Genomic DNA, 13,986 nt, shown 5'->3' with positions numbered 1-13,986 from the left:
TTCAGCCTGAAACCATCAGACATGCAATCCCAAGATTTTTAATAGCGATATGCAACTACTAAGACTTTTTTATCACTCTTATGCTCGTATTAGGAGTGCTAATACTTTAACTCCTACTGTCACTCCTGTCCACAATAAGTTACTGGTTTTAAAAATTTTTGTCTTGGTTTCCAAATTACTCTTTAGCCTTGACCATTCCTATTTCTCTAATCTCATTCAAATCAAAATCGGAGTTACCTGCTCTCATTTTGGCCTCTAGTGTGTCCCCAAATTTTTCAGGCCATAGTGTATTCAGCTCAGTTCAATAGATATGTTACTGGTGTCTATGACGGAGAGTTTAATGTAGATTACAGGAGCATCAAGAGCCAGGCTTTTATTTGAGAGTTGTCATAGTGTAAAAGGGGATTAGGAAGGCCATCAAGGTCATACTTTGAGGTTCAGAAAGGAAATGGAGACAATCTGAAATGAGCTATGTGTAGTCCACAACTATATGCATTACAGCTGGATAAAAAGTACAAGGAGTGATAGGAATTTGTACATGAGTTGACAAAGTGGTGGAAGATAGAGTATAGCAATATGAAAATCTCATTGCAACAACCAGGATATTTGTAAGACCAAAATTAGTGTATGTGTTTGGTCTCCATGTTTGAGGCAGCTTAGTGACAACCTATTAACAGCAATCAGTAAAAATTGAGCAGAGAACCTCCTTTATTCATTCTCAAATGCTTAAGAGGTGATATTAAAGAAACATTAGACTATTTGGGGGGGGGGGGGGGGGGGGCGGCTATGGAGAGACTGGTTTCTTCTAGCAGGGTTTGTTTGCCCCCTGTACCGCCTAAGTCTTCAATTAAGACGGCAGAGAAATTTCTTCTGTCACTTGAACAATTAGGATACGTAGAAACTCTGCTGTATATGCCTCCCCACCAAAGCTTTGGGAAGTGCATCATTCCTGAAAATATTAAACTAATCATTCTATTTGTAATTAGGGCTAAATATTGGCTGAAATTTGATGACAGTAACAAACAAAACAACACTTCAACATTTTATTAAACAATTTATAAACAAACGTAAATAAGCCAGAAAGTTGCAATGTTAGACAAAATGTTTCAGTTGGTAACTTCAATTTTATTATACAAGCAGAACTGTTTGTAACTTTAGAAAAGCAGCTTGAAAGAAATTTAGAAAACCTACACGTGGCACACTTCATTAGATAGCGTTGCCAAAATTGCAAAGAATTTGGTTGTTTTGCTCTTGTCAAAACTTAACTTGAATATCATTTTTCCCATTTTTTGAGGTATATCTGGAGTATACAAAACACAGCTGAGACATCCAAACATTTGAGAAAAGTTACAAAAGTTAGCCATGAATGAAAGATCAGCAGTCTCTCTCTCTCTCTCTCTCTCAAGAACTGACCATATTTACATTGGAAATACTGAAATGTTGAAATGTATAACAATACAAGTACATTCTTTTCTGGCACCTTTAGAATCATACAGATAGAAGCAGCAAAATGAAGTGATGAGAGAATAAATATCAATAGAGTAAAAGCATCATTGCACTTAGCTTACTTTCAATGTAGTCAGGTGACTTCAGGCAATGATTCAGCTCCCTGAGTTGAACTATCAATACTGCAGAATGGTTTGCAGATGTATTTTCAGGCAGCCAGAGGATTGTGAAAGGTTTAACAAATTCTACAAAAACTCGCAAAAGCTTTGGAAAATTTGGTGTCAAAGCTAGTTTGTACAGCTTCCCTACACTGCTTCCCTGTTTCCTCTCTGCTGTTCATCACATTTTTGCTACCAGTAATAAGGCCTGTTTATCAATAGTTTCAGCTGTGTAATGGGAGATCTTACTGTCTCTGGAATGTCTTCAGATGCTAAATTTAAATGCAATGCAAAATAATCCATTTTACAATACATTTTAAAAGCCTATTTATAAATAATTTATACATATTTTACTTGCTACTAAACTATGTCCCCACCTCACAACCCCAGGAGAAGTGTTGACTTTTCAATCAACCTATTTAATAACCCTTTTATGGTGTTGTATATGGTTGGTCAAGTTCTAATTGAATCTTATTGTGCAACTTGTAGCTTTAAGTATTATCAATGCTCAACTAAAACTAGGTTTGTAATGGTAAACTGAATAACATCTAAGGAGTTGGGTCTGGAGTGTTAGTTTAGTGCCCACATCCCATAATTTATTGATATGACTATCAAATTTACAGTAATCCCATGGTTTAAAATACTTTCATGCCCTTAAATTTGACTCATACAAGCACTATTCTCTAGCCAATAGACTGGGTGGTCTTCTTACTTTCATCTTTGCTTTTAGGAAACATCAGTCCAGTGAGAAACAGCAAGTGACTTTTAGCCATAGAGGATATCACTGTTAATCCAATCATCATCTTATTTGACATCATGCATCTACACTCTCCAGTGAGATCAATGAATAGTGATGGATGGCAAATGTTTTTTTTTCCCCTTCTGTTTCATGATATCTGGTTGAATCAGCTAATAGCACAGATCAGGCATCAGATTTGGGATTGTTAGGTTTGTAGAACTCCAGTAGAAACCACAATACAATCATCCACTAGGAGAAAATGTAATTATTTTATGCAACATATTGATAGATAGCTACCAATATTGCAGTATTAAACTTTTTCACTACAGTACTAGAATATGGTAGGTTTCAGGTGAATTGCTTTATCAATAGTCTGACTGATGTGCTTGGTTCTCCCATTTTGGAGTGAAGAGGAAATACATGACTCCACATTCCAATTTGCTTTCCACTGCTTTACCTGAGAAATGACAACTAACAAGTGTTGATAAATTGGAATGTCCAGGTTAGAATAGATGGAAGAGAAGAAAATGAAACAAACTTTGCTTCACATTTAAATCCAATTTCTACTTGCAAAAGATAAGCTTACAAATGAATAATCTACACTAATTAATAAAAATTTGTACACTTCCAAATGCATTCATTCTTTGAATATTGACAGATGTCCATATTTACTTTTCCCTCAATGACAATTCTAAATTGCACTCATTAGGAATCATGATATGTGGCTTTGGAAAGGAAGGGAGCTTAACTTATCTTCAAACTATTTCCAATGCTGAACTTGAATGTAGGATTTTCACAAGGACAAAACTACAGATCTTTAAAACTACTTGAAAGCTTTGAAATGGAAAATTACAGATAATAAGCAACCGGTTAGACGGAGGCTGCAGAACCAAAAATAAGTGATTGTAAGATATGGGACAAGGAACAGGGTTGACACAAGCCAACCAAATACTGTTTCACAGTGTTCTGCTTGTATGTATTAAAAGAAATACAAAATACCAAAACTGGGGAAAAAAAAACAAACCTCCCCAGAGTCAAGCTGAATATTTCTCTGTACATTATCACAGTAAAATATATTCTGGTTTCGTATAAGAACTTTTTTGACTTGCTAATAGGGGAAACATTTTTGGAATGTTTAATATGGTAGGAAATAGCTTTAGATTTTTTAACCTCATGTTATTCATGATGTTTTAATAGGATTGCCTTATACCACACAGCCAATCTTTACTTATATAACAAAAAGTGCTTTTGGTCAACTAGTTACATGCCACATAAACACTATTTCTTTTTATCACAAACACAAAGTACAAGTAACCATTAGAATTATTTCTTTAAGGCTAGATCTTAATACTTGACTCACGTTGCACAATAGGGAACATAATTACAAAGTTTTTATCTCTGACAAAGTCCACAACACAGATACATATGCACAAGTATCATTGCAACACCTACAGGCGTACATCAGCTGGAACTATATCTAAACCCAGCATACACCTAAAATTAACATAGTCTGGGAAATCGGATTAATTGGGCAAAAGGCAAAAATATCTTTGTTGGTTCTAAAAGTCTTTAGAATTGTACAGATGTAACTTAAGGGATTTAAGAATGGAGCAAAAATAAACAGTAAATAGTTGCTTTACATGGGCAGTATATCGTTATAATGCAAGTTTATGAGCGTTCATTTTTGGTTAAAGCTCTGTCACCTATAGAAAATACCAAGTGGAAACAGACTGTGAACCACACAGAGTAACAGCTATTACCAAGCAGTAATAAAGCACTGTCGGTTGAAGCCTGGGATCAACTTATTGGCCTAGCTTCCTATCTACTGTATGGTCAACACATCCACTCCTTTAAAAACAATGAAAACCTCAAAAAGATGAGATAGGCGTTCATACAGGTTGATTCAACATAGAACAATTCTGTAAGAGTGTTGTAAGTAATGTTGTGACATTGTTGTGACATTTTCATATAACGCATAAATAAACTAGCTTCCTCGTGTTGAGAGAAAAAAAATAACAGAATAATTTCCATTAGTTTCCTTGAACTCCATAACTTAATATTTCCAATTATTTGGATGGATTGCTCAATTATAGTTACTCAAAAGCTACTTCAGTGGAAACATATTAGATAACAGCACTTTTGTCAGAGACAATACGTGGGAAGGCAAAACAGAGCAAATAATCTGTGCCAACCTTTTCCTCTTCCTCTCACGACTGTTCACTTTCTATCGTGATAATTATCTTTTTTGAACTTGCTCATTTAAATCTGAAGTTGTAAAGAACATTCAGTTTCATTGTATTTGAAAAAGTACAAAATCATTTCAGATAAAGATCCCTTAAGGCCACTATTTTGCCACTGTTTGCAGCCTTTGTTTTAAATCTACCTTTCTAAATCTTCTGCCACCAGTTGAAAAAAAATCTAAATATTATACTTTGCCATGTAAGATCTGCTGCAACATTTCAAATTATTTTCTTCATTGGCAACTTGACCATATCTACCAAGTACTTGCAAGCAGGAGCAGCAGCATAGAAGAGAAGAGTAACCAACTTCCCATGCGTCACCGTCATCAACGTTTGATGTCCCGATGCCCAGACCCGATACCAGGAGCTATAAAAAGGGTCCGATATTGCTGGACAAAGCATGTTGTTCAGATTAACTTCTGTGACCTTAAAAATAAGATAAACACTCAATGTTATGTTTGCAAAGAAAAGCGCCATAGTTTTATTTTGTTGTAGGCTATAAGCAAGAGACAGAGAAAAAGCAATTTAATAAAACAATATGTTTGTAAGAGGAAGATTTTAGTTTCTATCCCCAAGTAGGAGTTATTTTAAAAGTACAAATTTGCAGAGTAGCAGAACCCTGCTTGAAGGATTTTATTTTTGATGATCAATTTTGACTGGGAATTTAGAGGAATAGCAAATCTAGAGAGTGCAGCTTTTCTTTAAAGAATTTTTCCTCTGTAATACGTTGTTAGTATATAGGTAATTTGGTTTTAGGTTTTATAACATTGAACTTTTTTCCCATCAGATTGGGAGATCTTATATTGTGGCTGGAACATTGTACTTGTTTTGATATTGTGTGGTGTATGAACTAGTGCTAAATTTGGAATAAATTATTCTGGGAGACAGGAAGAAAGATCCTGTTTGAAAAGTGAAGGAGGTGACTTTCTACGCCCTACTCAACAGATTGTGAGTTAGGCATCATTAACCAAGTCATCAGGAGATGATGAAGGGTCATTGGACCTGAAACATTAATTCTCATCTCTCTTCAGAGATGTTGCCAGACACGCTGAGCTTTTTCAACAACTGCTGTTTTTGTTTCGTCTGGAGGTAAGTCCATCTTGGAGAAACGTTTGAGAAGGAGACTCCATGTTGAGAGGGAGTGATCCAATTCTGGAAGGCAATTCTGTTTTACAGAGGAAATCTTGATTTATTTTGTTTGGCTGCGAGCAAAAAATAATTAACAACATAAAGTATTATTAATAATCCTGCTAATCACTTCATTAACCCTTGTTACAGGAAGAAAACATTCTGTATTCTAGATTAGCTCCACTGACTTCTGAAAAAAGATCCCATTGTTCAGATCTGGTGCATCTTAATTTTGGAAACCTTTGGTAAGTTGCAGATGCAGCAGATTCCAGGTAGGTGTTTACTTCCTCTTTCATGTCACTATGACAGTGGGCTTAACTCTCATGTTTAAGAAAGGAAGTTGCAAGTGCAAGCCCCATTCTAGAGATTCTTTTTTGCACTCGGTGATAAGTAATAAATATCCAACCAGTGATGCCCACATCACACATACTCTGGAGAAGGCAGTCATGAGTCGGTCATTACCGCTGCAGTCCTTGGTGTGTAGGGACAACGACACTATTGTTAGGAAGGGAGACAAAAAGGTGAATTGCTCACTGGGGAATTCCTTGCTTCTGAGCCACTTTCATTGCCACAGTTTTTATGTGAGTGGTCCAACGTATATGACCATTACCATCTGATCAATGGTAACCCCAACGATCCTGATATTGGGAGATTCAATGATGGTAATGCCACAGAATAGCAAGGGGCAATGAATAACTTTTATCATGTTGGAGAAAGTCATTGTCCAGCACTTGCATGGGATGAATGACCATAATCCTAGCTGACAGAGTGTATTACTCAGTAGTGCTACGCTGACAGCAGTGCTGCCTTTCAGATGAATCATTAAAATGACAGCCATCTGAAACGAGTTAAAATATCTCAAGGCATATTTCAAAGAAGAGCAGAGAAATTCTCTAAGGAGCGCCGGGCAATATCTATCCATTATCTCAAAAATGTATTTGCCTAGTCATTATTACATTGCTATTTCAGAACTCCGATGACTGATCATCAAGCTGAAATGTTTACCCTGTTTCTCTCTGCAAATGCCACCTGACCAGCTAGGTTTTTCCAGTTTTTTTTAATGCAAAACCTGTTTGCAGACTCAGCACTTTTCCTCATATTTCCCTCTCCAAGCTCCTGACCCTCAGCTTGAACTTGCATCCCCTCGTGACTGACCCTACAACTAAGGGAAACAATTGCTTCTTATCCCTCATAATCTTGTATACCTCAATCAGATTGTCCCTCAGTCTTCTCTACTTGAACGAAAATAACCTGAGCCTACCAAAACTTTTCTCATAACTTAAATTTTCCATCCCAGGTAGCATCCTGATGAATCTCTTCTGCACTCCCTCCAGTGCAATCACATCCTTCATCTAAGGTGGCAACCAGAACTGCACACACTACTATAGCTGTGGTCTCACCAAAGTTCTGTACAACTCCAAAATGACTTCCCTGCTTTTGTAGTTTATGTCTCAATTGATAAAGGCAAGTGTCCCATATGCTTTTTTCACCATCTTGCAAACATGCCCTTCTACCTTCAGATATCTATGGACAAACACTCCCATCTCTTTTCATGCTGTCATGCCTTTCATTAGAAATCTCTGTTGGGTATTCGATGTTACAGTTTTGGTTTCTAGATTTTCTTTACCTTTAAGATATTCTGCTGAGTGGTCCACAGATCCTAGATTTGTTTCATTCTTCTTTCAAATATTTCTTGTTCCTACTGGGTCATTGACAGGGCCCTTCATATCCTAATTGACCATGAGACATTAACTGAGACAAAATTCATTGTTCTTCTCTTCTAGTTTGCATTCTTTAGCAAAGGGCAACTGTTGAATTTTATGGGAACATTTTTTTCCCCTATTTTTGTCCCATAAATTAAATTGGAATAGAACTTAACCTTACAAGGCTTTTGCCCGTAGCCTCTGAAAATTTCTCATTTCCACATAAAACCAAGGGCTCTCACTGGGGAGTAGCCAACCCAGACTTACAACTTACCAAGCTAGAATGCAACTGGCTACAACATCAAGTGGTCTTCACAGAAGCACGAGTCAGGATTATGGCGCTTAACATGAAGCTAGTATCATCACTAAGCGGCCTTGCATTTACACAGCTAAATATAATTCCCTGGTCTTTCAAATGTTTGCAATGCCAATACGTCATTTCTGCTGCTATTTTTCCAGCTGCCATTTAGAGACTTTAAAAAATGATACTCATTTAAAATGAATCATAGCTAAAGACTGATGCATTAATGAGTTATGTTGAACACACAGAGATTCAAACATATTGAGATGTTCTAGAAAGAAACTACTGATTAGACTTTTCAGGATGCACCAATATACACAAATATATTTCTTTATAGTTACTACATATACACACTATAATTAATTTGTTGTTTATAGCAACAGGTTAGTGCATGCTTTCCACATAAATATGGATGCAATCCTAACTTTGTGACAGAATATTTACATTAAGCACCACAAAGATAGACAAGAATGCTCAGAGACAAAAAGAAACTGTACACTCTGCACTTAATTTTGCTGCCAACAGCAGCTCTGAAGTAAGCAAATTAGGAAAGCAAACAAAGTGAAGTACACAAAAGTATGATTGCCTGTGATAGTATTTTACAAAATTCATTCATGGAGTATCCCTGGCTAGGCCAGTATTTATTGCCTGTCCTTAATGGTCTTGGAACAGCAGGGCTCTCTTGCCCATTTCAGAGACAGGTACATAGCTGTAGATTTGGAGTTACATGTAGTAAGATTTAAGATTTTCTTAAATAAAACAAAGAACTGCAGATTTAAAAGGTAGATAAGTCATCACAACCTGATCAAGTATATCCAAAGATATTGTGGGAAGATAGAGAATAAGTTGCAGGCCCCTAACATAGATGTTTGTGAAGTGCCAGAGGACTGGAGGGTGGCTAATGTTGTGCTTTTGTTTAAGAAATGCTGCAAACAAAAGCCAGGAAACTATAGACCAGTGAGTCTGACATCAGTGGTGGATAAGGTTTTGGAGGGGAGTCTGAGAGACAGAATTTAAGTGCATTTGGAGGGGCAAGGACCGATTAGGTAGTCAGCAGTATTGTCTATGAGAAATCGTGTTTCACAAACTTCATTGAGTGTTTTGAAAACATGACCAAGAGGATAGAGAAGAGTAGGGTGGTAGACATTGTACAAGGACTTCAGTAAAGCCGTTGGCAAGGTTCTGCATGATTGACTGATTAGTAAAAGTTAGATCACATAGGATTCAGGAAGACCTTGCTGACTAGATACAAAATTGGTTTAACTGTAGGAGACACAGGGTGGTGGTAAAGGGTTGTTTCTCAGACTAGAAACCTGTCACCAGCGGTGTTCTGCAGGTAGCAGTGCTGGGTCCACCATTGTTTTTCATCTATTTAAATGATATTGATGAGAATATGGAAACATGGTTAGTAAGTTTGCAGATGACAACAACATTTGTGGTATAGTAAACAGCGATAGTGGTTATCTAAGATTACAAAGGAATCTAGATCAGCTGGGCCAATTAGCTAAGGAGTGGCAGAGAATTTAATTGAGATAAATGTGAGGCGTTGCACTTTGGTAAGTCAAACCAGAGCAAGATTTACACAATTAATGGTAGGGCATTGGGGAATGTTATCAAACAGAAAGACCTAGTAAGTGGTACCATTGAAAGTGGTGCCACAGGTAGACAGGATGGTGAAGAGGACTTTTGGTACGCTTGCCTTCGTTGGTCAGAGCAATGAATACAGGATTTGGGACGTCATGTTGCAGCTGTACAGGACGTTGATGAGGCCACTTTTGGAATACTGCATACAATTCTGGTCACCCTGCTATAGGAAGGATATTATTAAATTGGAAAGGGTGTACAAAAGATTTAAAGGAACATTACCAAGACCAGAGAGTTTGAGTTATAAGACCATAAGACATTGGAGTGGAAGTAAGGCCATTCGGCCCATCGAGTCCACTCCGCCATTCAATCATGGCTGATGGGCATTTCAACTCCACTTACCCGCAATCTCCCCATAGCCCTTAATTCCTTTTGACATCAAGAATTTATCAATCTCTGCCTTGAAGACATTTAGCGTTCCGGCCTCTACTGCACTCTGCGGCAATGAATTCCACAGGCCCACCACTCTCTGGCCGAAGAAATGTCTCCGCATTTCTGTTCTGAATTTACCCCCTCTAATTCTAAGGCTGTGTCCATGGGTCCTGATTTGGAGATGCCAGTGTTGGACTGGGGTGTACACAGTTAAAAATCACACAACACCAGGTTATAGTCCAACAGGTTTAATTGGAAGTACACTAGCTTTCGGAGCGACGCTCCTTCACCTCAATCACCTGATTGAGCGTCGCTCCGAAAGCTAGTGTGCTTCCAATTAAACCTGTTGGACTATAACCTGGTGTTGTGTGATTTTTAACTCTGTCCATGGGTCCTAGTCTCCTCGCCTAACGGAAACAATTTCCTAACGTCCACCCTTTCCAAGCCATGTATTATCTTGTAAGTTTCTATTAGATCTCCCCTTAATCTTCTAAACTCCAAATGAATACAATCCTAGGATCCTCAGCCGTTCCTCATATGTTAGACTTACCGTTCCAGGGATCATCCGTGTGAATCTCCGCTGGACACGCTCCAGTGCCAGTATGTCCTTCCTGAGGTGTGGGGACCAAAACTAGACACAGCACTCCAAATGGGGCCTAACCAGAGCTTTATAAAGTCTCAGTAGCACAACGGTGCTTTTATATTCCAACCCTCTTGAGATAAATGACAAGATTGCATTCGCTTTCTTAATCACGGACTCAACCTGCATGTTTACCTTTAGAGAATCCTCTACCAACAATCCCAGATCCCTTTGTACTTATAAGGAAATGCTGGATAGACTGAGACTTATTCCCTTAAGTGTAGGAGGTCAAGGGGTGACCTTGTGGAGGGGTTTAAGAAATCATGGAGATTTCATGAACATAGATAAGGTGAATAACAACAGTCTTTTCCCTGGGCTGGGGTAAGTTCAAAACTAGAGGGCATTGGTTGAAGATGAGGGGGAAAGATTAAAAAGGCACCTGAGGAGCAACATTTTCACACAGAGTGGTGTGTATATGGTAGAAGGCCTAGACGCAGATCCAGTTACAAAATTTAAAAGAAAGTTTGACAGATATGCGATAGGAAAGGTTTAAATAGATATGAGCCAAACACAGGCAAATGGGACTAGTTCAGTTTAGGAATCCAGGTCAGCATGGACAAGTTGGACTGAAGGATCTGTTTCCATGCCCTATGTCTATGAGATGCTGAAAATCAAACAAAAACAGAAATTGCTGAAGAAACTCAGCAGGTCTTGCAGGATCTGTGAACAGAAAGCAGAGTTAATGCTTCAGGTCTAGTTACCCTTCTTCATGAAGAAGGGGTCTTCAAGAAGGGTAATTGGACCTGAAATTTAATTCTGCTTTTCTCCACAGATGCTGCAAGATTTGCTAAGTTTCTCCAAAGATTCAGTCATCAGTGACCTAGGTGGCTTTTTACAATCAGCAAAGGTTTATACGATCAGATTCCAGATTTTATCCAGTTCAAATTTCACGACCTGCCATGGTGGGATGCAAGTTTCAGAACATAACTTGTGTTCCTGGACTACTGGATGGCCCAAACTGGCAAAAAGAATCCAAGATATTTCATTAAGGTTTAGCGCAACACCTGCTCTCCATATAAGATTCAATTCTCAGGAGTGGTCAGAAAATATTAACAAGGATTTTCTGTTGGCTAAATTCTCATTTGCTTTTAACTGTAATAGTGAAAGCTTGGGCCATTTGCCAACATTGTTTTTTTCCCCACACTTGGTCAATTTTGGTTCATTTTGGGACTTTAGACAAATAAAGGCCAACGCAATGCAAACAAAGAACTGCTTTGGATGAAATGTTAAACAAAACTCTATTCTGCTGAGTTTTAAAGGCTCCATGTCATTATCTGAAAAGCACAGTTGCAGTCTGACTATCATTCCACCCTCAGACTACAGCACCAGTAACTGGATATTGGTATTCCTGTTGTTCAAGAGACCTTGCTGTGTGAAAAATAGCTGCAACTATTTATCTACATGACACAAACTTTGAAGTAATTCATTCTGCGCAAGTCTAGGAGACATGTTAAGGTACTATATAAATGCAAATTTGTTCTTACTGCAAGGCTAGCTTAATATTTCAGGCATTTATTATTTGCAACTTGCCATGATTTTATAGTTTAGTGAAATGATGGTTATACTGCTACAATTATCCTCATTCAGTTTCCTTCATAAATATAGTAGGTCAGGAAATCTGCGCAAAATGAAGTTTTAAAAATATAACAATTGCATTTGAAAATAATTCCAACATTTTGCTTTTGGTTCAGTCAACTTTCTCAACTTATTATTTGGAGTGATATCTAGAATCAAGTTTACATGTAGCAGATGCGTGACTGAAGAACTCTACACAGTCATCACAATATCAAACTGATGCAGCTCATTATGGTCTGAATAATAAGATAATTAAATATTTAAGGAAAATATAATTAAATATGGCAGTGGGGACAAATAACATTGAAACAAAATGATCATCTCAAAACTCAATGCACGGGACAGAGGATACTAGTTTACCTCTAGTGTGTGACAAAGGAGACAGATCTACCACAAAAACTGAGAATTTAAATTAGTGGCTGATCTGGATGTAGGTTTGCTCACTGAGCTAGTGAGAGAGGGTCATGTCGTTTTGTGGCTAGTTGATGTTCACGTATCCTAGTGGCTAGTTTTTTGCCTGTTTGTCTAATGTAGTGTTTGTTACAGTTCTTGCACGGTATTTTGTAAATGACATTAGTTTTGCTTGCTGTCTGTATAGGGTCTTTCAAGCTGCTGTTTTAGTGTGTGGGTGAGTTTGTGGGCTACCATGATGCCAAGGGGTCTGAGTAGTCTGGCAGTCATTTCCGAGATGTCTTTGATGTAGGGGAAAGTGGCTAGGGTTTCTGGACGTGTTTTGTCTGCTTGTTTGGGTTTGTTGCTGAGAAATCGGTGGACAATGTTCATTAGGTACCCATTCTTTTTGAATGCTCAGTATAGGTGATTTTCCTCTGCTCTGTGTAGTTCCTCTGTGCTGCAGTGTGTGTTGGCTCGCTGAAATAATGTTCTGATGTAGCTTTGTTTGTGGGTGTTGGGATGATCATAGTTCAATATTTGGTCTGGAGGCCCACTAAAGATGTTACCTAGTACGGTGACGAAACATCTGGAAATGAACCTTCTAGCTCAGCGAGCAAACCTACATCCAGAACCTCAACCTGAGCTACAAATCTTCTCAAAACCTGATTAGTCGCTGATATTTTTAAAAAAGGTTGCAACTTACACAAGTAATGAAATGGTGAGGGCAGATGCACAAAAAGAACATTCCAAAATAAATCAGGTACAATAAACTTTCCAAGGAACATTCAGGTAGACAGAATGTCATTACATTAGCAAAATACGGAGGAAATTATTACCTGGGTAGAAGCGTCGTGGGGAGAAGCACAGGGACAAGAATGGACCACTTAGCCAGAACCAGTTTCACAATTTCATTAGATCACAGCAAGTCTAACTCCACATACTCCATATTCCTGTTCCACATCTCTTAACCAGAATCTAGCTCAGATTTGAAATTAACAATTGATCTAGCATTTGTTGTTATTCAAAACTTCGATCATGCTAGGCGTCTAGAAGCGTTTCCTGTTGTATAAGGCAACTAGTATCAGAAAGAATTAACAGATAACTTGCAATAAACTCAGCCATAAAGGATATGAAAGGACTGTACGTGGGGGGAGCTAACCAGTACTAACTTACATGTAGCCAAAAGGGTAATATTTACCTACTCAAGAGACCAGTGTCATTCAGCTATAATGCAACTATCTATTAAGCATTACCTAATAAATCTATCCTACTTATCAAGACAAAGCCTCTCTTCTGCTGAAGGCTTCACATGGGTGTCCTTTCCCAATGGATATCAGTAAATTCCTGTAAGAAGGATTGATGGCACTGAATCTACCCAAAGTATCTCAGATGGTTCCCATGGACACAAGCACAACATTTACCTTTTTCTAACTTCATTTCTGAAAGGTTTGGCACTAATATTTTGGCTATTGCACTCATCCTAGACTCCCCAATTTGGATCTATCAATCTAACTTATCGGCTCCTCTTAATACCTTGAAAACTTCAATCAAATCTCTTCTTAGCCTTCTAAACTCCATGGACTACAACCCCAATTATGTAATGTCATCTTGTAATTTCCTTTTGGAGCCCAGCTATCATTCTAGTAA

General features: G+C 38.0%; 1 protein-coding gene across 1 annotated transcript in view; it reads right to left on the bottom strand.

Annotated features, from left to right (window-relative positions):
• Positions 1 to 1,104: 1,104 nt before the first annotated feature.
• The window catches only part of LOC132820396 (transmembrane protein 164-like), a 131,047-nt gene continuing 118,165 nt past the window's right edge, over positions 1,105 to 13,986 (bottom strand). Inside the window, exon 6 of the mRNA XM_060832483.1 lies at positions 1,105 to 5,009. Within this exon, the coding sequence (XP_060688466.1) occupies positions 4,803 to 5,009 (207 nt within the window). The 3' untranslated portion in view covers positions 1,105 to 4,802. The remainder of the gene's footprint in view (positions 5,010 to 13,986) is intronic.

The sequence above is a fragment of the Hemiscyllium ocellatum genome, chromosome 11 (assembly GCF_020745735.1).
Source record: "Hemiscyllium ocellatum isolate sHemOce1 chromosome 11, sHemOce1.pat.X.cur, whole genome shotgun sequence".
NCBI lineage: Eukaryota > Metazoa > Chordata > Chondrichthyes > Orectolobiformes > Hemiscylliidae > Hemiscyllium > Hemiscyllium ocellatum.
The sequence above is the reverse complement of the archived record's forward strand: the minus strand, read 5'-3'. Positions and strand labels throughout refer to the sequence as shown.